General features: G+C 46.3%; 2 protein-coding genes across 3 annotated transcripts; one reads left to right on the top strand and one right to left on the bottom strand.

Moving 5' to 3' along the window:
* Window positions 1-115: 115 nt before the first annotated feature.
* LOC148397615 (zinc finger protein 462-like) lies at window positions 116-23908 on the bottom strand. Of its 2 annotated transcripts, XM_088375962.1 has the most exons (16): window positions 23523-23908; window positions 20563-20683; window positions 18798-18837; window positions 14253-14376; window positions 12635-13096; window positions 11408-11733; window positions 11030-11165; window positions 3522-8083; window positions 3155-3420; window positions 2964-3082; window positions 2709-2837; window positions 2391-2628; window positions 2139-2281; window positions 1847-2070; window positions 1079-1781; window positions 116-596 (listed from the first exon to the last, which is right to left on the bottom strand). In XM_088375962.1, exons 7-16 carry the CDS (start codon window positions 11151-11153, stop codon window positions 505-507), a joined length of 6600 nt encoding a protein of 2199 aa, XP_088232088.1. In that variant the 5' UTR covers window positions 11154-11165; window positions 11408-11733; window positions 12635-13096; window positions 14253-14376; window positions 18798-18837; window positions 20563-20683; window positions 23523-23908; the 3' UTR covers window positions 116-504. The 2 variants fall into 2 exon arrangements, with proteins under 2 accessions (XP_088232088.1, XP_088232089.1); XM_088375963.1 differs by lacking the exons at window positions 11030-11165; window positions 11408-11733; window positions 12635-13096; ... (2 more) ...; window positions 20563-20683; window positions 23523-23908 and adding an exon at window positions 8861-8999.
* gldc (glycine dehydrogenase (decarboxylating)) lies at window positions 12677-22542 on the top strand. The gene is made up of 25 exons (XM_088375964.1): window positions 12677-13102; window positions 13176-13254; window positions 15537-15672; window positions 15864-16028; window positions 16112-16189; window positions 16257-16404; window positions 16556-16752; window positions 16813-16909; window positions 16986-17091; window positions 17150-17289; window positions 17463-17543; window positions 17633-17730; window positions 18158-18242; window positions 18324-18365; window positions 18468-18610; window positions 18752-18827; window positions 19770-19895; window positions 20087-20236; window positions 20350-20462; window positions 20553-20694; window positions 20774-20885; window positions 20967-21062; window positions 21362-21534; window positions 21624-21704; window positions 21826-22542. The coding sequence occupies exons 1-25, from the start codon at window positions 12794-12796 to the stop codon at window positions 21964-21966; spliced, it is 3114 nt and encodes a 1037-aa protein (XP_088232090.1). The 5' UTR covers window positions 12677-12793; the 3' UTR covers window positions 21967-22542.
* Window positions 23909-24341: the final 433 nt, after the last annotated feature.

Raw genomic sequence — 24341 nt, 5'->3', positions numbered from 1 at the left:
TCATAGTTGATTTCAAAAAATATAAATGACTGGGAAGAACTCAGAATGATCCTAACATACACATAACTGAGAAAAAAGAAAAGAAAAAGTAAAATTTTATTGTACAAAACATTTAAATTTATTCAATGACCAAATATATAAAACAGATAAAATAAAACCAAATAAATGTCAGAACACAAATCATTTGTGTTTTAAGACGAGACACCGGGAAGGCACAATGTCGTGCACCGCTTGAATGCAACATATGACTAGTTTGTTTGTTTTTGTCCATGAAAACAAAAATCTAATATTAGTTTTTTTTTTCTTTTATACAGTAGTATTATTCTATAAGTGTTTTTCACATGAAAAAACACCAAGTGTCAGACATTTAACGGTTGTTTTTCAAAGCTTTATTTAAACTATCAAAACAAACCTGTGTAACATTAAAAAAAAAATCACGTTTCTTTAGACAATGTCTAAAATGTAAAAAATGAGTTATGTTGGTAGTGTTATGCCATTCGTGGCCTACATTCCGTGGCGAGAGGCGTGGCGCTTCAGCTCTTCTTCGCTTTGGAGGTTTCGTCCGCAAAGGTTGCAAGGGAATGTCTCGTGGACACCTGCAATGATGGAAAAAAAAAAGACAGCACAGATCTTTTACGCGACTTGATTCAGTAAGCTCCAGTAATCGTCACTTTTTACAAAGAATAAAGAATATATTCTGTGAGTATACCGTATTTTCCGGACTATAAGGCGCACCTAAAAACCTAAAATGTTCTCAAAAGTTGAGTGTCATTGTCTGCTACGCCTTATAGTCCGGAAAATACGGTAGTCTATTTGTTGCAGAAATGTTTATGTTCAAATATTTTAAAAAAATTTATGTTGCCTATAAGATTAAAATGACTGCAACATCAATGCTAGTTCCCTTAGCCCGTTGATGGTATTTTGCATTGAGCTTTAAGCTTTAAGCTAGCAGACATTAGTAAGAAGGAAAAGCTTTGTGGTTATTTGTTCTTCCGTTTTGAGATATAAATAAGAATAAACGTGAACTGGGAGTGGTAATCAACAGCCTCAACTTCTTTTATTGTTTCATCGTTTTTACCTTTGAGCTCAGACATGTCGCCATCTTGCCGTGTGCAAGTATCCTCCATCTTGAGCCGCTTCTTTTGGTTTTCACAGTCTCTTCCTTCTTCTACATTCATCTCTTCCTCTTTTAGTCCTTCACACATCTTCCTTTTGTGGGCTTTGTCATCTTGGGACGTCTCCAAGGAGTGGTCCAGAAGCGGGGCCAAGGTTTCTCTCTTGAGAGTCTTCTTGGCCACGTTTCCCGAGCTTTCCGCAATGTCTGAGCGTAGTTGTTCGCCGTGCGAGGAACTCGGTGTCCCGCTCTCCTGGTCCAGTGTGTGCCGCAGGATGCCGTTCTCCACGTGTGCCTCGTTGTTCAGTGTCTGCAGTTTTGAGAGGTGGGCTTTTTCCTCGTCTTTATCGGGGCTCCACTCCACCTTCTCCTCCTCCGCTTTTTCTTCTCGGCTCTCGGCGTCCTTGGACTCAAGTGGGGCAGCATCATTTTGATGCTCCTGTTTAACAGCGGCCATGTCCCGGAGGTGGTTCTCAAGGTCACTCTTTAGTTTCTCTGTGAGTTTCCCGCCATCTGTCTCTTTCACGTGGCGGAAAACGTCTTGGGCGTTCTCAGGGTTGGACATCTGCTCCGCCTGCGTCTCCTCGTATTCCGGTCTCTCGTTGAGCTTCACGTTCTCCAGCTGCTCCAAGCTGACCTGCCCCACAAGCTCATGGTTCCTCATCACCTGCACGTAAGAATATAAGTTAGGAATCTCCTGACAGGAGGCTACGCAAAGCAGCGAAGCATCACCTGATGCTTTGCGCACAGGTGGGCCTCCAGCTCGTCCAGCCTGGCGCAGTCAAAGTAGCACAGGCGGCATCGGTAGGGCTTGACGGGCTGGTGCTTGGCGCTGTGCGAGCGCAGGTTGTCGGCGCTGGCGCTGGCATACGTGCACACGTGGCAGCGGAAGACCAGGCCTTGCAGGTAACGCGACAGCTTGGGCCGCCGCACCTCCATGGGAACGACACGCTCCTCTGCGCACCGACGCAATGAAAACGTCACGGGGAAAAGCAAAGAAAAAAAAAAAAAAAAAGTGACGTACCGCGGTGCAGCAGGACGTGGTCGATCATGTTGTTCTTGTTGTTGCTCTGGTAGAGGCAGAAGGGGCAGCGCAGGCAGTCCGGCGGAGGAACTTCTTTTTGGAACGTGGAATGGTCCGTGTCCATGTGCACCCTCATGGCTCGTCTAAGGACCGGACCATACACTCCGTCAATAATAATTCATCCATGATCAGATGAGATGATTGCAGAGAGAGAGAGCGAGACAAGTGACAACCAAGACATGCTGGACTGACTTTAAACCGGTGAAGAAGTCGCAGTCCTTGCAGGTGAAGATCTTCCTGCCGTGTCGACTGAGGTAATGTCGCCGCATGCTTGGCATATCCTCGCAAAAGAAGGAGCAGTTCTCGCAACGGAAGTAGCCGCCGCTGTCCATCCGCCGTGCTGCCGGCATGGCGGCGGAAGCTCCTTTCTGAGCCATCAGGCTGAAGTGGCTCAGCTGACGCTGCACCTCCGGGGGTTCCAGGTACCAGTCTAGGCAAGGTGCGATGGAACATGAGCGTGAGGAGGCCACGGATGTACGGCTGGCAATGTGGCGTTACTTCAATACTTGCCTTTGGTGCATCCTTTATTGGTTTTGGCCCAACTCATGACTCCGCAGCCTAAATGTGTAGCATCGCCGTCCGCGCTCTGAGTCGTCGTGCTACTCTCCTGTTGGTCGTCACAGGTTTCAATAACGATATCTGGAGAAACACACACACACATGGATACAGAGGCACGCTAGTCGAGAAGGCCTTCCAGATACAAGCTAATGCGTGAAAAGCCGCTTTTCCTTATGTCTCGTTACGGAATGATGCTGTTGAACGTACCAAGATGTTTTTTCAACAAATGGTTGTTCCACAAGCCCATCAGGTTGGTACGATAGAAGCAAATGGAGCACTGGAAAGGACGGATAGTTCCAGGCTTGTGGAGAAGATACTTGTTCAAACTGTTGGGATCAGAAAAAAAAAAAAGGAAAATATAGTACACGTTTCCTGGTGATGTACGACGTTTTTCTTACTTGAGCTGTGAGAGTGAGGCCGGGAGCTTTTTGATGGCCGCAAGCGCCTGGTGGCTGCGCTCGTGCGTTCGCACACCGTTGCGGGACTTGAAGGTGCGCTGGCATTGGCTGCAGGCGTAAATCTCGCTTAGCGACGCGGCGTCCGCTTGCTCGTGCTCGCCGGTTTTCTGAGGAGACGTGGCGATGATGTGGCTTAAAGGGGGGGACTCTTGATCTGGAGGCGCGCTACAGCCCGGAAGATCGTCCGCTGTTGCGTCCAAGGCATTCTGATGATAGAAAACCAGCAGAAAAAAAATCAAGGATTCGTTGTTGTCTCGAGCAAAATTGCCTCAAACTAAAACTTCAGATAAAGGAAGCGCCGACTTACCGATTTGACCTTCTCGAGCGGCGTCCCCGTCGTCTTTTTAGCCATGACCTTCGTGGCGCTCTTCTCCCGGTGCCGATCCAGATGGCGACTCAGCTTCTTGACCCCGTTCAGGGTCTTGCGACAGCGATTACAGCGATAAACGCCCGTGTTGCGGCCCGCCGGGTGGATGACGGTAAAATCTCTTCGGCGCTCCACGCCGTGGCTGGCGCAGTAGTGGGCGAGCAGGAGCTGTGGTGAGTCGAAGGACAAGTCGGGGCACTTTTTGCATCGAGTGGAGGCGGCCGTCTGCTCGCCATCTTGTGGACTTAGCTCCCAGTCTGGGGGAGGATCCTGACGGATGGGCCTTTTGCGTTTATTGTACGCCATCAGCAGCCTATCTCTGGTTCCCACGTCTAATTGGTGAGTCTTGTTGTAGTGATACGTCAGGTAGCGGCGCGCCCAGGTTCTGTACTCGCACAACTGGCATTTGTAGAGCAGTTCCTCACCTTCCGGGGCGTTCTCGGGCGCTTCCGGAGAAGACGGGGCTTTATTGACCTTGCGTAGGTAGAGCGGGACAAAGTGTTTGTGGAAAGCTTTCTTTCCGTGTCGGTTGGTGTAATGCGCCGCCAGGCGTTTGCGGATCATCGACGAATAAGAACACAGCGAGCACCTGTACAAAGCGTTGCCGACCCTTTGAAGCGTTTTGGGATCGGCCTCGACCGCCGATGCCTGAGAATTCCCGTCTTGGGACGTTTCCTGTTTGGAGCTTCCGGAGTGTTTCCTGGAGCAGTGGATGGCGAGTTTCTTAAGCGACATGCAAATGGCCTCGCACAAGCTGCACAGGTAGCCTCGCTTGTTGTTGGTGCCCGCCTGGTAGTTGCTACTGATGAGCACTTCACCCCGCTCGAACTCGTTGACCCGGACGGGGAGGTCGGGATGCATCATCTGGCAGTGCGTGGCCATGCCGTGCGGGCGCGAGTTGACGTAGGGGCAAAGCGGACACTTGTAGACGAGCCGTTTGCTCTTGCTCGCGGCCTGGACCTCGGGTCGGGGGGGGGCGTCGGCGGCGGTCTGCTCGCAGAGCGGCAAAAAGTGTTTCAGGTAGGCCTCCTGGCCGTGCTTATTCTGGTAATGGCTGCCGAGACGCTTCTTCTTGAAGTAGGAATTGGAGCACAGGACGCAAGTGTAGCGACACACCTGAAAGGCGGGACTTTTGTGCTTCAAGCGCATGTGTCGCCCGAACGCCATCTTGTTGCTGCAGCTGTACGAGCACTGCTGACACCTGAAAAGTGTCATCTTGATTTTATAGGTGGCGCTTTTGGGCATTTTCGGTTCATCCGACACGGCGGCTGGCGAGGTCTCGCCGTGGTCCCGCTCGTGGTGTCTCCTCAGCTTCTTTTCCGTCTCGTGGGTCTGCGGGCAGAGTTGACACATGTAGCCTCGGAAGTGTGACGCGTCTCCTTCCTGGCCCTCGTGCTTCTGGTTCCAGTCGTCAAAGTGCGCCTCGTCCACGTAGAGGCTGTCGGCTCGGGACTGAAGGGAGGAGTGCCTCATTTGGCAGTGGGTGAGGACCCCCTGATGCTTGGTGTTGACGTAGGAGCAGTACGGACACTTGAAGACGTGCATGTGGGTTTCTTCTTCCACGCTATGTTCCGACTCTTTGCAATCGCCGTCTTCCGGGAGCGGAGACTTTGCCGCTGATTTGGCGCCTTTGGGCGACACGCCCGGCATCTCTAGAGGGATCTGGTAGTCGTCAAAGCAGCCGGACGATTCTTGCCCGTCGTCCTTGTTCTTGCCGCTGGACTTCTTTTGGCCGTCCACGCCGGGCACCACGCCGTCTTCCTTCAGGCACCAAGGGTGCACAGCACGGTAGTGCTCCCGGATCGTAATCACCGAGCTCGCTTTGAAAGAACACGCTCGGCACGAGTACGTTTTGGTCTCGCTCTGCCCGCCGGCGTGGCTTTCGTCTGGCTCTCGTTTGATCCGACTGTTCTTTTTCAAATGAGAACTCGCTTGACCTTCCTTTAAGCGGGTGGTGATGAAATCCAGGCTGGACCTGCTCTCCGGATGTTCCTGGCGGTAGTGTTTGTACAGCACACTGGATTTCTTGTGGGAGAACGTACACAAATCGCACTGGTAGCCGGCTTGTACGTTGGCTTGCTTGAGGTAGACTTTTAAAACGCCCGAACTGGAGTGATTCCCTCGTTGGCACTTGCGTACGTGCAGTCGGAAAAGGTTCGGGTTGTGCGTCTTGTAAAGGCAGCTCTTGCACTGGAGGTTCTTGTGTTTCTGGGGAGCCGGTTGTTTGAACTTTTTGGGTTGCTGCTCCTCACCGACGTCCGTCCTCTGTAACAGCTCGAGAGTCCGAAACGTGTACGACTGGATCTGTTTGGGCGTGGCTACGCAGCCATTGTGTCTCTTGGCATAGTGTTGGACCACCTTGGAGACGGTACTCCGTCGGTAGTGGCAGAAGTGGCAGAAAAAAGTGTGCTCGTCACCCTTGTTCAAGATGGGAAGAGGCAGCAAGGGGGAAAAGGACTGATTCTCGGCTTGTGCTACCGATTTTTCCAAACTATTGAGAAGCTTGGTGGTGTAGGTCACGATGGCTTCGCTGGTGGTCCGGAGTTTATCGTGTGTTCGGAACTGATGGACCATGACTCCTTTGATGCTGGGATTCCCGTAGTTGCACTTATAGCAGAAAAATAAATTCTCAGGACGTGCATAAATGTTTGAAGTTGATGATTTGCACTTTGGTGTCAGTTCTTCCAATTTAGACCCATTGGAATCACGCGAGGTTGTTCCGGCCAGACCATTCTGGACGAGATCCTCGGCTTGATGATGCGTTTGTTCCGGGTCAACGGCGTTGTTTCGCTCCTCCCGAGAATCGACTTTCTCGGGTAGGACAGATTCAGACTCGGCTTTGAAGAGTTTAACTTTCTTACTTTTCATGGCAACATTGGAGCTTTTTCTGACTTTCTCAGGTGAAGAAGTTTTGAGGACTTTGTCCTTTTTTGTCAGCGCTTCGGAAGTTCCTTTGACTTCTCCATGTATAGACGACGTCATCTTGTCTCCTGTGACCTTTTCGTCGCTTTTCATTTGAGCTTCGGAGCTTTCGCCAACTTTTTCAGACACAGACAACTCCGGCTGAGCTTCAAGGACGTGAACTTGGTCCTTGGTTTCCGTTTGCGCTTCAGAGTTCAGACATTGCGGCCTTTTACTCTGCGCGACGGCGGCCTGTCGTTTTATCTTGTCTATGGTGACGCTTTCTTCCGGATGATTTTTCTGGTAGTGGACTTGTACGACGATGACCGACCTGTGACGAAACGGGCATTTGTTGCATTGGTACAAAGCTATATTGGGCTCTGGGTTTTCGAAAGCGGGGGTCTTGACAGGTGACGGGTCTTCTCGGCACGGAGCCGACACGTACTTGAGGAACATCAACGGATTCGACGCGCTGGCTGCGGGGTGCCTGTCTTTGTAGTGTTCTTTAAGCGTCTCCAAAGTGTTAGTGGTAAACATACAAGTGAAACATTTATACGCTAAGTCGATGCCCTCTATTCCCAGGTTGAAAATATCTAGGGAGCCCGCATGCTTGTCACCATAGTGGCTCCTCAGGTCATTTTCCTTCGGGAACTCGACGGGGCACACCAGACAGCGGAAGGTGGCACTCCGATCGTTCTCGTCTCGGATGTAGTCGGAGTTGGTGCGCACGTACGGGTGGTTTTGGTGGTAATGGAAAGATAAGTGTTTGAGGCTGCCGTCTTTGTGGTTACAGTGCTTACAGCTGTAGGTCGGTGGATTCTTGTCTTCGTCATCTTCACTTACTTCGAAGGACAACTCCTTCTTGTCTGTCGCTTCCGGAGTCGTCTTGTCCGCGTTGGGTGTTTTCTTGCCCTTCGGCGGGGGGGTCTGGATAATAGGGCGCATCAGGCCAAGATAGAGGCTGTCTTCCTGCAAGTAAGTATGTTTGTGAGATATGTCGATGACGGCACGAGCAAGGTCGTTTGACTCGTTATCTGACTCGTTATTTGATTGGTTCTTTGATTGGTCTTCTGGCTCACTGTCTGGTTGGTTATCGGTGACAGTGAAATACTTGCTGGCAGTGGAGGTTTGTACTGGTTTCTTGTAGGTCTTCAAATCTCTGGACAGGTTAAGAGTCACTCTTGAGGTAGAAATTGAATGTTCCTCTTCATCATCTTTTGTTTCTTCACCATGATGGTTGGCTGACACGGCCATTATTTCAGTCTCCGGCTTTTTGGTTATATCAGCTGTCAAATTCTCACCGTCATCTTCGAGATGGTTCAAAACGTCACGGGGATCGGTTTTAAGAATGTCATGTGAGCTTTCCGGGGTGTTTTTGGGAAAGTCTTTCTTGGCATGGTTATTAAAATCTGGACCATCGCCGTGGACGTGACCGAGATGTTCCTGTAGGAAGACCTCGGACGTGAACTCGAGTGGACAACGGCTGCACTGGAACGACGGCTTGCGGGGCTGTTCTTGGTGGGCATCTTGGTTGTGCATGGTGTCGTCATCAGTGTCTTCTTTTTGCATACCGTTGTCGGAGGTCATCACAGTGGCACCACCTAGATGATTATTCAAATGCACATAACGCAGAATGAGATCTGGTCATCATCAATTATCTTAAATAATTACCCACGAGTGACTGTTAATTACAGAACATATTTTGCTTTGTATATTATTACTATTAGAAGTAGTCCTTGTGAATAACCGTCAAGAGAAGGAAGCTTACAATGTGTCCATTTATATTTGGTCTGAGGACTATTTGTAGTTGGCGTTTTTATTTTTATTGTGTAAGTCTATTGTGTGGGACCAAAATCCCAAACAACTGTGATCTCCAGCTAATTGCATATTAGCACATCAATACACATCCGTTGCTAGATGCAATTCTTGACCAGAGTCCAGAACAATCTAGATCCATACATTTTTATACATCTATATTTTTTTTGTCATGTCCTACTCTTAATTGACAAACATTGAATTCTCTTGTCACGGCTTCATTACAACTCGTTAAGTGATGCCACAGTAACCACAAGTGGAAGCCGAATGAACGCATCACAACAATGCAAGTGCGAGGCAAAAGAATAGGTTTGGATGCGTGTTGGATGGAACGATCGAAGCCCGTCATAGTCACCGCAACTGATCGGTAGTAAAATGCTTTGATAATCATTTCATTGTTAGTGAAAGGGCCATTACGTTGACGTACAACAATAGCAAAAGTGACTATAAAGTGGGCAAGTACAACTTCCAACCGAGACGGGCTGTGACTAAATGGAAGACTAAGGCTGAAACGATCGACGCTAAGGACCTTCGTTCGCTGTGTGTAAATTACACATTCTCACCGAGAAATAGTCCAGGGTTCGAGGTTTACCCCACAACACCTCGATTGGACGTCGGTAAAGCTGCACACATTTCCGCCATTTTTCGCGCGAGCGAGGATGGACTAGCGCATGCCGCAAATCAGCTTCCGGTCAAAGTCGCAGCTCCTTCGCAGTAAAACGATGTACCCGCACATTGTCATGCTATTTTTAATACTAAAGCAAAACGGTGGGTTTTATACTGACGGTAACTAGACGGAAATGACCTTTCTCTAAATTTATCAAGCAGATTGCTGCTTCTTTCACAACGGTAATTTGGGCTGTGTACTTTGTTTTCTCCCGGACTCATTTCGATGACGGGCCGTTCCGATAGGAAGAGACCAAACAACACAAATATCAGGGTATTGTATAACTATCACCCTATAATATTTTTTTAAATATATTTTTGTGACCAAGTTTAACATGTTTACAGATTTACGTCGGAGATCAAGCGTTCTTTATGTCAGGATCCTCTTCGGGACCTGATAAAAAAAAAAATTGACCGCAAAAGGTTATGACAATAATCTTAAAATATTATTTTCCGGCTTACCCTAAGCCTTAATATATATGTTTGTTTAAGCTTTGCAGTTAAAAAATTATTTATTTTTGACCAAAATAAGACTCGTTCAATAATTGTTTCCATCCGGAACAATTTCGAGGATGACCACCCAACACCAGCGATACAAAGGTGAAAGGTTATTGATGGGTATGCATGACCCCTCGATCGAACCCACCCCCACTGTTTCACACTGACCCTAGATGGGGGTACTTGAGTTACGACGCAGTCCTACTGGCATATGCAGTGCGTAAGTCAAAATACAACACGAACCAGGCGTGAGGCAAAATAAGCTCATGCTTCCGCCTCTTTTCCCGTTCAAACAAGTATATTTATGATTTGTAAATAAATGTCATATTGCGAGAATCTGTAAATACATATTACACACAGATTTCAGATTTGAAAATAACTAAACTAATATCAGTCTTTTTCAAAACGTAAGTGTTAGGAATACTTGTAACATGTTTCATCCACGCAGATTTTCTTTTAAACAGCACTGAGCACCCGCTTAAACAAAGAGATTAGTTGCTCTTGCAAAGTCATTGTGTGTGTGTTCATCCTAGGCCTGCTGATGAAGCCCCACAGTGAATGACACCCCCCCGCCTCCCACCATGCTCCCACCCAAACTCACACGCTGGGGCACGCTGATTGCGCTCAGGATGTCCCAGTGGCGTCCCACCCGCTGCTCCGGCCTCTGCACGCTCCCCAAAGGAGAAGAGCCGCAGCCCAGAACGTTACGGCCCAGCATTCATAAAAGCGTCTCATCGTTTATTGCTCACGGAAGGAGAGCGTTCGGTGTGTCTGCAGCGACGATTGTGAACGCGTCCCCAGCTCCTGTCCAGCCGTATCTACGCTTGATGAGGCTGGACAAACCAATCGGTGTGTCAACAACGATCAATACAAATGTAGTAAAAGAAAATACAGCATCAAGTCTTTTTGCATTAAAAAAAAAAAAAGCTATTTTAACAGGGGGGGGGGGGCGTCTAAGCTGACTGTCTGAGCCTGAGACGTTTGTGTTTCTTCACGGTAGGCACGTGGCTGCTATACCTTCCGTGCACTTGGAGCATCGCCCTGGCTGCTGAGCCGGGCTGTCTCCCTGACTTGGGGATGCTGGCCCTGTTCGGTACGGGCGCCGTGCTGATGCGTGGTGCCGGCTGCACTGTCAACGACATGTGGGACAAAGATTTTGACAAGAAGGTAGTGTTCCGTCACGGGCGTCACGATGCCGCGGCATTCTGATTCGTTTGGCCATCGCGCAGGTGGCTCGGACGGCCACGCGGCCCATCGCGTGTGGCGACATTTCCCGTCTGCAGGCTTTGGTGTTCCTGGGAGGACAGCTTTCGCTTGCTCTAGGCGTGCTCCTCTGTCTCAACTATTACAGGTACAGGTGTTAAATCTTCTGGCGCTGTTCATGATTTGAACTCTTTTTGTATTGTCAGTATTGCTCTGGGCGCCGCCTCTTTGTCCCTTGTGCTCACATATCCGCTAATGAAGAGGATCACTTACTGGCCCCAGCTGGTGCTCGGTAAGTCACGTTTTTGCCGCTTCTATCTATTTTGATTCTTTAAGTCTAACTGTTGGTGATGGTGAGGTCTGACCTTCAACTGGGGGGCGCTGCTGGGATGGGCCGCCGTCAGAGGAGTCTGCGATTGGTCCGTGTGTCTGCCTCTGTACTTCTCCGGAGTCATGTGGACGCTCATCTACGACACCATTTACGCACATCAGGTGAGGCGGCTAGAAAGAAAAGATGCAACAATTTCGGCGTAGAATCCCTTGATTGGGTAAAATGCAGGTCTGTTCTCTGAACTTTATCTGAAGATTGAAATTGTATTCTTCTAGAGTACTTATAATTACTGTTGTAGTTACGTGATTTAAAAAAAAATGACGTGTTTGTACCCACGTGGTCTAGGATAAGGAAGATGACATTAAAGTGGGCGTCAAGTCGACAGCGCTTCGTTTCGGCGAGCAGACCAAACCTTGGCTGAGCGGCTTCACGGCGGCCATGATGGCGGGTTTGGTGACGGCGGGCATCCACGCTGAGCAGACCGGCCCATATTACGCCATCCTCGCTGCAGTCTCCGTTCATCTAGCGCGCCAGGTGAGCATCCATCCGCATTCTCACAGAACTGTTTGCACAACAAATAAAAATCAACCAAATGACAACTCGAAAACTTAGCCGAGCTGTTTTTTTTTTTTTTAGATTTCCACTCTGGACATTGACAAGCCGGAGGACTGCTGGAAGAAGTTTGTATCCAACAGGAATCTTGGACTCTTACTACTTTTAGGAATCATTGCTGGTAACCTGTGGAAAGAAAGGCGAGAAACAATCTCGTTGTAAGGATTGGAAATGATCATGTAATATTTTGCTTTTTATCTGTGCGATACATTCTAGAAATACATTTGATTCTGTTCCCTACTTAAAAAAAAAAAAAATCATGGCAGGCAAAGTCAATTGAAGTTATTACACAAGGATGATTCAATCTGGAGATGACAGAAGAAAGTCTGGGAGGACAATTTAGATTTCATTTCAAGCGTTCCAATGACATGAAGAATGGGATGTCAAAGCAGTTCTCAGCGTGCTGGATTACTTTATGATGTCATAAATCCAAGAGTCGTGAGTTTTTGTTTTCAATTTCAGGTGACAGTCCTCCTTTCAGTCTAAGATGTTTGCACACTTCACACAAGTTTGAATCAGATTGTCATATTATTTACTGATAAACTGTTATTAATTAGCCTAGAGAGTTCTTTTTTTCATTTTGTATGCCTTTTATCCCAGCATTGCAACAGTTTTTTCAAGGGAACCCTCGAAACCAAAATGGCTGACTTCCTGGCTCTTTTTGGACATGGCTGTCAGATTTTTTTGTGGTTATATTCATGATTGTCACATTTCGTGCTGTTAAGTAAAACTAACTTTGGGTGTTGAATTTTCAAACAAAAATAAATAAATCCAAAAAGGGCAATGGGGACAATTTTGGAAGGATCACTTAAAATCAAAATGCATTACGTGCTTTCTTTTCAGACATGGGTTAGTTAGCGAGACATTTTTTGTAAACCTTCTCGTAATACACCTGGCTACGAAATTTCATGTAACTAAGTGAAACTTTCCCAGATCTTTGACAACAGAGGTGAATTTTGGTAAATCACGTGAGGAAGCTGCATGGGCAGCTGTTTAACTTGGGCTCGTCGTGACGTCACATGCTCACTCTACGCTGTGATTGGCTCGCTCTTGTTCAACTGCGTGCACTCGCATAAACTCTGAAGTAGTCCAGCAGAAGCAGCGGTAGCCGCGGCAGCAACAGCTCTCCTGCGGAGATCGCATCACACTCAGCCGGCTTCTCCAACTTTTTGTTCTAAAACAAAAGATGCAACGCTGCGCCAAGTCGTGGGGCATCTTATCTGCCACAGCGGGTGGGGTGGTCCGGGCGACCAACCGGACTTGCGCGACCGGCTTCGGGCGCGCGGACGCTGGCAGCCGCGCGTTATGGAGAGCCACCGGCCACCGGAGCTCGGGGCCGGGGGCGTCCCTGGCAACACGAGGAGTCCGTACCTCGGTGGCCGGGTGCTCCCGGCGCATCGAGCGGATCCTGCCCCGGCACGATGACTTTGCCGAGCGTCACATTGGGCCAGGTGAGCGGGAGAAGCGGGACATGCTGGACGCGCTCGGACTGGAGGTAAAAAACAAAGGCAAACTATTATCACACTTCTACGTTGCGCCCATTTAATATGCATCGTTTTTGTTTCTAGTCCATCGAGCAGCTGATTGAGAACACGGTGCCGTCATCCATCCGGATGAGACAGAGCATGAAGATGGACGATCCAGTGTGTAAGTTGACATCTTTATCGCGCATTTTCTGCCACACGCTTCCCCTCGAATATATTTGGAGTGTATTCTGGTCATATTAATAATAATGATGAGGATCATGGGGAGGCGAGTGCAAAGTTTCGCCCAGGTCCCAAGTCCAGTTCAATCTGGTTCCAGCGGTCACATTACATCACAGCCGAGGGGGCTCCTAATAAGGTGACATGGATGGATGTAATCTGCCCCATTCTACTCACCCTCACCCCCCCTCGCCCCCAACATATTCGGCACGCCACACACTGACAAATTACTTATAAAAATATTAAACCCACATGAAATCAGTTAAATGACAAGGGACCTTCTAATGGGGGGGGGTGTTCAAGATGCTAATAATCACAATAGTCTTTTTGCATTGTTGCAATTAGCTAGTTTAACCGCTTTTTGTCTCTGTGTCTTGGTTTAAAAAAGACAAAAAAAGCATTGGATATTCAAAATTATAATCCTAATATGTTCTGTTGTCTTTATTTTACTAACTGACGTTAATTGTCATTTTCAATATATTACCAACACATCTGTCTTTATAAAGGACTTTCACAAAAGTTGTCGCTGCAACAAAGCGCTTTACAAAAGATAAAACAAAATGTATCACATAACACGTTGGCATTTGCAATACTGTCAAAATATTAAGAACGGCTACAACCACTGTCAAATGAGAACTTTGTCATGTTCTGTGTCGTTTGTAATTTGCCTTTCACATTGTGTTGACTGATCTACCAAGTTTGACCTTTATTTGGCTTGGCCTTTATTTATTAAAACGATTGGCGTATTGAGAATTGGTGGTGTGCCATGATCATCTTTTTGTTTGCGCAACTGTGTACTTAATAACTTAATAACTCACCACCATTCAAGCTTGATGATTTACTGATGAGCTCACACGAGTGCTGACACAAGTAGCTATTTTCTTTGTCGCACGGACCATAAATACAAAGGCGAGAATGATTAACCCAGTTTGTCGGAGTCACCTGGCGAGAGACGGCGTTCTATTGGTCTGGACCGGGGAGGCTCGGTGTTGACGTTTTCTGCTGGTTCAGCTTTTCTGAGGCTTTGTAAGCTCTCTCCGTCCGGCTGCCAACTGACGTTGAGAACCTAAAATTGAACATTAGTGTCATTCAATTCTACTTCATGCTATTGATTCCTAATCTGTTCACTTCACTTGGGTGAACTGTACAGAATCCTTTTTCATCTTCCAGCCTTTGTGTTGCCATGTCAATCAAATTTGCCTTGAAAATCAATAGAGCAATCTTAAACGCAATAAAAATCTGTCTTATCCAATCGAATTTGAAGTTCTGCCTCACATGGCTCTTGGTGACATCAGCATTTTTCCATCCTTTGATTGGTTGGTCAAACGTGATTAATGTATGTTAAAAAAATCAGCAGTGATGTAATTTTCTTTTTTAAATACGTAAAGCATCCAGGAGGCAGATTAAGTCAGGGAAATTCCATCCAAGCTTCGGGTACCAAACGCATGGTCCATCACAGTCAAAGAGACACATTTTCTATTTGTAACATAACTTGACGCTGAATCAACTGCACGTATCCACTTTTTTTTTTTGGGTGTCTTCTTTTTCCCCAGTAGTAGTTCAGACGGGGCGCCATTGTCCCGTTCCTCGGCGTTGCTAGGCAACCAGAGGAATCTCAGTGGTTGTTTTGGCACAGCTCTTGTTAAATGGGGAGGGGGGCTAGAACCATGCTGTATGGATCAAGCTCTTCTCTGGATTTTTGCAAACAAAATATGTCCTGGTTTTCTCTCTGTCTGTCGCCTACGTTCATATTTGTGTTTGCTTTTTTTTTTTTTTATAATCCTGTTTGTTCTGCAGCTCAGAGTGCTGCTCGGAATAATTTGGCATTAAGCAGAGGAGTGGTGCGGCGTGACGGCCACGTGGGGACTCGTGATAAACAAAGCGGATCAAATGAGTGAAAGGGAAGACCGTTTTAGAAGTTCCGACTTGAGGAGTTCATCTTGGGTCGTTGTGATAAATAGGTTGATGTCAGACCATGATAGGAAGCTGTACCTATTATTCTCTGCTGGCCAATCAGCGGACAGCAGGGATTCTTCTGCCGCCCCTGCTAGCTTTCTAACCGGTACTTCAACTGAAGTCATGTTGATCGAACGCAAATAGAAATGAATTTGTCTCTTCTATCTATCATCATTTGTAAGTTCTTTGTGGGTTGCTATACTTAGAAATTGGTATCGGAGCTTAACGTTCTCTTAACATTCCTTTGCTGCTCTGCTGGGAATGTTCCAGGTGAAAATGAAGTGTTGGAGTCGCTCCACAAGATTGCAAGCAGGAACAAGGTGTGGCGTTCCTACATTGGCATGGGCTACTACAATTGTTCCGTACCACCGCCCATCCAGCGGAACCTCCTGGAGAACGCTGGCTGGTGAGTTGGAGAACTCAAGTAACCTTTGATGATCCACTGACTGACCACAAGGTTTTGGTTGCTTGAATTTGATGTCTCCTGGCGACAGGGAGACGTCCAGTGAACAATCCCTGGATCCCATCCTTCATTTAGATCCTGATCCTTCTTCATCCCAACTGGTGCCCTCTTACTTCTCTATTTCTCATCACCAGGGTGACTCAGTACACACCCTACCAGCCCGAGGTGTCCCAAGGCCGCCTGGAATCTCTCCTCAACTACCAGACCATGATCTGCGACATCACAGGCCTGCCCATGGCTAACGCTTCATTACTGGACGAGGGTACGGCCGCCGCCGAGGCCATGCAGCTCTGCCACAGGTGTGAAGAAATTTCATAGCAGTACCACACTGATATCCAGAGTCTGTGTAAATGCCCAGAGTTTCCTTTCGCTCTCCTCCCAGACAGAACAAAAGAAGAATCTTCTACATCGACCCTCGCTGTCACCCTCAGACCATCGCGGTGGTGCAGACTAGAGCCAAGTAGGGTCACACTCAAATGACTGTCAAGCGTCCAACATTGACACCGGGCTTGTCTCTGACGTTCCAGCTACATAGGTGTGAAGACCATACTGAAGCTGCCTCACGAGATGGACTTCAGCCAGAAAGACATCAGCGGTGTTTTGTTCCAGTACCCTGACACCGACGGAAGGGTGGAGGACTTCACGGCCCTCGTGGACCGGGCACACAAGGGAGGGGTAAGAGCATTCCTTCTGAAAATGTCAAGAGAACGTTTGAAGTGGCAGAATGGTTGACAAATTGTTGAGACTCACTCCTGTTTGTCTGTCTTGATTTGAATGATGGTCTTCTTCTCACAGTTTCCCACAGAAATTTTGTTTTCTTTTCTAGGCCCTGGCTTGCTGCGCGACAGATCTGCTAGCGCTGTGCGTTCTGCGTCCCCCCGGCGAGTTCGGTGTAGACATTGCACTGGGAAGCTCTCAGAGGTTCGGGGTTCCTCTGTGTTACGGGGGTCCTCACGCCGCCTTCTTCTCCGTCAAAGAGAACCTGGTCCGAATGATGCCCGGCAGGATGGTTGGCGTTACCAGGTAGGGCACCAAGACTCATCTGCCAAAGATCAGGAAGTAGAAATGGTGTTGATGTTTTAGGGATGCTGCGGGAAAGGAAGTTTATCGACTTGCGCTGCAGACCAGGGAGCAGCACATCCGCAGAGACAAAGCCACCAGTAACATCTGCACAGCTCAGGTAGGACCTCAGAGACCAAATCCCTGACAGGAATGTCTCACCCTGTCCTGATTTGGGCTTCTTTCCCAACAATCAGGCTCTGTTAGCCAACATGGCTGCCATGTTTGCACTCTACCATGGCCCACAAGGACTCAAACACATCGCAGAGAGAACGCACAACGCCACTCTTATCCTCGCCGAAGGTAAGGTACTCGCACCATCTGAGCAAAAACCAGACGAGTAAATCATGGTCTGATCCAGGTCTGAAGCGAGCAGGACACCGACTGCACAGTGAGATGTTCTTCGACACCCTGAAGATTACCTGCGGTGTGGCAGCCAAGGACATCTTGGAGAGAGCTGCGCAGAGGAACATGAATCTCAGGGTCTATTCCGATGGCATGGTGAGGACTTCCTGTACTCTGGTTATTCAGAGTTTCAAGTTGTCATCCATTTTCTTCCTCTTTTCTCCCAAGACTTATCAGTCCTTAATTTGAACATGCAGTTGGACATGCTTAAAATATCGTAAACTGATGATTCTTCAAATATGCCGTTGATGTTTCTTTGTTTGTCACAGTTGGGCGTATCGCTGGATGAGACAGTGACTGAAAGGGACCTGGATGATTTGCTCTGGGTTTTTGGCTGTGAATCCTCCGCCGTATGTTTACACCATTTTTTTTTTCTTAACCCATCCCGTTTTGTTGCGTAGTGCTAATTCCTGGGCCGGGCACTTCATTTACTTCTTAGGAGCTTATCGCTGAGAAGATGGGCGAGCGAATGAAGGGCATCATGGGAAGTCCTTTCAAGAGGACCAGCAAGTACCTAGCACACCAGGTCTTCAACAGGTGCAGAGTCACTTGTGACATTAACTAGCATTATGCTATTACTCATTATGCTAGCTTGCACAATAAGATTTGTTATGAAGCTAACGGTGTTAGCCCCCCAATGGTCCCTTTTGTGATCTAATTAGATCTAATAACTTTTTAGGTATGTCATGAACTAACAGTCCATGCAAACCTGAAGTCATATGTTTTGTTTTTTAACCTGTGTTAGCCACAAGCGTTAGCCGCTCAGGAAGTGAGTTTCTTTTTTTCAGGCTTTTCGGGTGCTCATTCGCAACGTTTATCTTTACTGGGGCCATAAATAATTCAGTCCTAGCTTCTAATATCTCTGAGTAACCCATGTTGCAAGACGATATCATGCCCCGTCAGCCTTTTTTACGAATGTTGGTATTAGCATGTTGCTAACTATCCTGCTTTGGGTCATCCTTAGTTACCACTCCGAGACAAACATTGTGCGCTACATGAAGCGCTTGGAGAACAAAGACATTTCACTGGTACACAGCATGATCCCACTGGTGAGAACTCAACACAACTTCTAAAATACTACGACAATACAAGTATTCATAATAATAAAAACAACAATGGGGAATTTTTAGGGATCTTGCACCATGAAGCTGAACAGCTCCTCGGAGCTCATGGTGAGTCACTCTCTCCAAACAAATAGAAAGTCTATTTTATGTTTCTAAAAGATCATATTTACTTATTTTATCCAATTAAAACGTAATCTTTGTTTGCTTTAGCCAATCACGTGGAGGGAGTTTGCCAACATTCACCCGTTCGTGCCTCTGGAGCAGGCCGAGGGCTACCAGAAGCTCTTCAGGCAGCTGGAGAAGGACCTCTGTGAGGTGACAGGCTATGACAAAATCTCCTTCCAGCCAAACAGGTGAGCTGAGGACAGGATATGTTGCAATGCTGTTCAATTATTTTATGAATTGGCTAGGAGGGAAAAAATTGTGTATTTAGCGTTGTGTTGGCTCGTTTGTTAGTTTGTATATGAGCACGTTGTGTTTGTTTTGTGTTTCAGTGGTGCTCAGGGAGAATATGCCGGGCTGGCGGCTATTAAAGCTTACCTCAATTCCAAGGGGGAGAGCTCAAGAAGTGTAAGTCATGCTAAAAAAAAAAAAAAAAAAATACTTTATCATGTTGTAATTGCAGAAAAGTCTTATATCTCGAGTTGTAATTTAAAAAAAAATAGAATTCTGACTTTATTCTCTTTAAAATTATTTTAACTTTATTTTTGCAACTACTTTAGTCTCTTACCTACTGTAACTGTATTCTCATAACCTTACAGTTTTATTTCCCGTGACCTTGTGAACTTTCAATTTATAAATTTATTGCCATAACCACTACTACAACCTTTTCCATGGTACGACTTTATGCTCTTTACATCTATGACAACCTCATTCTCATAACAAAGTCATTCTTTATTTCGGCATATTGTACATAAGGACCTCGATGTAATTTTTTGCGTGAGCGAGGAGCGTTATCATTCACACAATGGGTCACTGTGACATCACAGATTAACACGTTTGCCGATTGGTCACCTCTTGTGAACAAGTCACAGATCCAGATAAGACGTCCCCCCCTTAGATTAAAGAACGCCTGACTGGACTTTTAGCACCTGCCCCCCCTCCCTTTTTTTTCCCTATATATGCACATCTTAGATAGGCAGGCTGGACTTGAAAAAGTCAAAGTCCAAATTGACAAGATTCCATATTTGGCACTTACATTTTGCAGAGGCCGCCCGTGTGTTATTTGTGGACGTTGCCCAACCTGCAGGTCTAAGCGCCCCGGATCTATTGTGCAATGTCATGAGTGTCGCCCTAATAAGGCAGCAGATCAATTAGTGACCAGCAGGTCACTAAAAAAGAAAAAAAGATGTTGCAATTCTAACTAATAAAAACGACATTATTTTAAATGTAATAATACATTTCACACAATGTATTCTCTGTATCGTTGGCCTCTAAAAAGAATGGGATATCTGTTGTTTCTTGAAATGCGGTCTTGATTTGTGACAAGTTGTCGTTGTGTGTGCGTTTTAGGTGTGTTTGATCCCCAAGTCAGCACACGGCACAAACCCAGCTAGCGCTCAGATGGCGGGAATGAAGGTGCAGGTGGTGGAGGTGGACAAAGACGGCAACATTGACCTGGCCCACCTCAATGCTTTGGTACCACGCACTAGATTTGAAAATCACATTTGTAAATGTATACTTTGACATTATTTTTTTTTTTTGTAAGAGGGACATTATTTGTAAAAATTCCCCCCCCCCCAAATTTTTTAGGACTAGCAATTTTGTTTTCAAATTAAATGTTAGTTTTTAGCAACAGTTCCACCAATATTTTACGATTGGTCTTCAAGGTGGACAAGCACAAGGCCAACCTGGCAGCAATGATGATCACGTACCCGTCTACGTTCGGCGTGTTTGAGGAGCAAATCCAAGATGTGTGTGAGCTTATCCACCGAGCCGGCGCCCAGGTATACCTGGACGGCGCCAACATGAACGCTCAGGTACGTGTGTACGCTGTTAGCACTTAAAAAAAATAAAATAAAATTCAGGGGGAGGCTCAAAACTGCATAATTCTACATATTGCATGAGTGAAAGTAGCACTAGCATGTTACAGGTGGGCCTGTGTCGTCCCGGAGATTACGGCTCCGACGTGTCGCACCTCAACCTGCACAAGACCTTCTGCATCCCGCACGGAGGCGGAGGACCCGGCATGGGGCCCATCGGAGTGTGAGTCCCGTCGGTACTAGGACTCATTTATGAAAAGCCGTCTGACTATTTCTTTGACTCCCTAACAATCTGCGGTTCTACCCCGAGCAGTAAAGCTCACCTGGCGCCGTTCCTGCCAAGCCATCCGGTGGTCTCCATGCACTCGGTCAACAGCAGCAGCTCCCTGGGCACCATCAGCGCCGCGCCGTGGGGGTCCAGCGCCATCCTGCCCATCTCCTGGGCTTACATCAAGGTTGGGATCAAAAAAGAGAAAGGGTTATTTATATATTAGCCCAATGACTTACAACTAAAGTTAGTTTTTTAAATGAAAGATGATGGGCGCCAAAGGTCTGGTTCATGCCACAGAGATTGCCATCCTCAACGCCAATTACATGGCCAAAAGGCTGGAGGGCCACTACAAGATTCTCTACAAAGGAGTCAAAGGTACATCAGTTTATCTGCCTAGCAACAGAAAATCCCTGGCTGACCCCCCACAATGATTTTTGCGTGTGCGTGTATGAGCAGGCTTTGTGGCCCATGAGTTTATTTTGGACGTGAGGCCCTTCAAGAAATCGGCCAACGTGGAGGCCGTGGACGTGGCCAAGAGGCTCCAAGATTACGGTAAGGTCACACCTCTTGTTTTACATCCCCAAGTGCACGAGGATGAAAAAAAACACGTTCCCGAATAGTTATATGAAAAAAAGGACTGGGGAGTATTTAAATAATTTCACTTTGCGGGGTGGTCAGGAATGTACCACTCATGATGGAGGGGGGGAAAAGTGTACCATACTTGTCTCAGCTCCTCGCAGAAGATATAGAATATATGACAGAGTACTCCCATATTGAATATTTCAATTTGCACCTGTACAGACTGTGTTTAAATATTTGTATAATTAAAAACATAACTTTTCTTCTGAAAGGGTTTCACGCGCCCACCATGTCGTGGCCCGTGGCGGGTACGCTGATGATCGAGCCAACCGAGTCGGAGGACAAGGCTGAAATGGACCGCTTTTGTGACGCCCTGCTGGGCATCCGGCAAGAGATCGCTGACATTGAGGAGGGCAGGATGGACTCTCGCATCAACCCGCTCAAGGTAATTGTTGTCACCAGAGTTAAACGACATTAAAAAAAAGAATCCATCCAGAAACCCGTCCGCCCCCTGAGCTCTATTTTGTCCTCTAGATGGCGCCTCATTCACTGGCCTGCATCTCATCCTCCAACTGGGACAGACCTTACTCCAGAGAGTTTGCCGCCTTCCCCTTGGTAAAACTGCAAAATGCAGAGTTAAAAGCTATAGTTTTTATTTTTTTGCAAGTACCATGTGCTCATATAATCTGGAATAGCTGAAACAGAAGTGAACTAACTTTCTTTTGCTCCCACACAGCCTTTCATTCGGCCCGAGACCAAATTTTGGCCGACCATTTCGCGGATCGACGACATCTACGGCGACCAGCACTTGGTGTGCACCTGCCCCCCCATGGAGGTTTACGAGTCTCCATACGAAGAGAACAGGGCCTCCTCATAGGGCTTTTCTTTCAGTTTAGTTCAGTCCCGACGTCCATGCTTGAACGTTTGATCCACCCTGCCGTTCAATCCTCAAAAAGTCCACCTTCTATCATAATTTGCATTTATTGCGTCATCCTTTTTCCAGAAATTTAGTCAGACATTGGGACTGAGCTTACATGCCCAACTCTTTCAATGGACCAAAGGTGCAAATTTTGCTTTTTTACAAAAAAATTATAATTGCACCATAACAGAACCTTCCAATATTTTTCAAACAAGAAAAAAATATTCCTCGTGCCTGTCTTGTTGCTGCCTTGACACCCCCCACCCCTCAAATATAACATTCTTGTAGCCTTGTTAATGCTCTTGTGTTTTTACATCACAATGTTGATTTAAAAAGTTTTTCTTCTGTTTTCTGTTGTGGATGTTTTTTTCCCCTTCCATATGTACTACTCCAAATGACAAAGTAGTTTCCCTGCCTTTGCGATATCCCAATTTAACTGGACTCAGCCATGAGCTGGATGGTTTACTTTCTAACCAATCCATGTTTGTTTTGCTAAGAAAACCAAATAATTAAACAAAACCTGTGTTTAAGATATTTTTTGTTGACTTATTTTAGTTTACAGCCGTGCCTACAGATATCGGTGGCGCTACTTATTCGTTATTCAAGATAAAAGCCATTGATTTTAGAATGACATGTACATTTAAAGCAACCATATCAAACAAGCCATTGATTTTAGAATTAGATGTACATTTAAAGCAATCATATTAGAGTTCAATGCTAATATACAATCGGAAACAGGGCTAACAATTAACATCGGTCCTTGAGGTCTGCTGTCCTGCCCTTGGGGACCACGTTTGGACAGTTTTGCATTAAGCAACTGATATCTGAACACAAACTGTGCAGCAACACGTTGCCAGACAACACAACAGGCTCATATTCTTTATCCTCTGTGATGAACAACTATGCTGCACTGAAAAGCCAAGAGAGGAGCTGAGATTTATGAAATGCCCAAGCAACAACTATCTGCATGCTCAGTTGGTTCTGTATGTTTACTGGTCCACTTTTAAATAATGAGAAAGGGCCTATAGAGGGAATCGAAAGACGTTAACATAAATGACAAATGTCTAGTGCCAGAAGTGGTCTACTATTTTCATTTATGTGGGCTGCTAATCTGTCAGAATATACGAACAACTTGGTTTTGAAATAATGGGAAAGGGCCTATAGAGGGAATAGTTAACAACATAAATGACAAAATGTCTAGTAGTGCCAGAAGTGGTCGACTATGTTCATTCAAAGGGCATTCAAACATCTCGGTGGTCTGGGGAGACCTCTAGTGGTTGATGTGAGAAATATAAATGGCGACGGCAGCAACGTCCGTGATTTCTCCACGCCACAGAATACAAAGTAACACGAAAACAATCAACGTATAATGCAACAACAAAAACGTAGTAAATCCTTAATAAATAAATACATTTATATAAATAAATACATTTATAATAAATCTATAAATACGATTAAATAAAATGGTACGACTGGCATAAAAACAAGTATAAAGATATAGAAATAAAACTCACCATTACGTTGAATTAGTGGGAGCACTGAGCTTGTTTCTCCGAAACCAGCCGGTCCCATCTAAGCGTATTCGGAGACAATGACACCCCGAAGTGGTTAAAGTTTGTCTTTTAATGCAGGATGCTTGGTCTCCATGTGCCGAAGCAGTTTTGGAGGCTTCATTGCCTCGTTAGCTAGCCTGTCACGCGTCAGAGTCGCCTATGGCGAAAAATCCATATTTTAATTAGGACTCCAGAAATGTTCTTTTAAATGCAGCTTTCCTTTTCTTAGAAGTCTTAGCCTCTTCTTCTTCCGTCTCCTCATTAGGCTTTTTTCCCTTTCCGAAGAAGCTTTCCAAACATCTGTTTCTTGCTAATTTTTGCTCGTTTCCCGGGCTCGATTAAAGGTGACATGTCACGTGACCGAGACGAGCGTCTTGACCTCTGACGTCACCGTGCTACTGAACCAATAATATATATATTTCTAATGTCATGACCCTAATTTTTTTTTACTATTTGTTTTCATTTAAAAATAGTTTAACTCACACCCTCATTATTGAAATCCAAAAAACTCTTCCTTATACAACGTGCTCAATTAAATAAAATAGATATCATAGTAACCAAAGGCGGTAGTTAGATCCGTAAAATAAGTCCTCTCTAAGGTATGACATAAATATGCGCATGGAAATATCAATCTTATTTTGGTTTTAATCGGCCCACTTTACCCTGCGCAGCATATTGGCAGGTGCTGTCCTGCACCAGGATGTTGAAGAACGGCTGCCTGGCGCCATCTGGTGGACCCTCATGGTGGTGATCCATTCCTGGCTCATGGTGCTGGACTAC

This window comes from Syngnathus floridae, chromosome 5 (assembly GCF_059516105.1).
Source record: "Syngnathus floridae isolate MCC-2025c chromosome 5, RoL_Sflo_1.0, whole genome shotgun sequence".
NCBI lineage: Eukaryota > Metazoa > Chordata > Actinopteri > Syngnathiformes > Syngnathidae > Syngnathus > Syngnathus floridae.
This window is presented reverse-complemented; position numbering and strand designations above follow the sequence as displayed.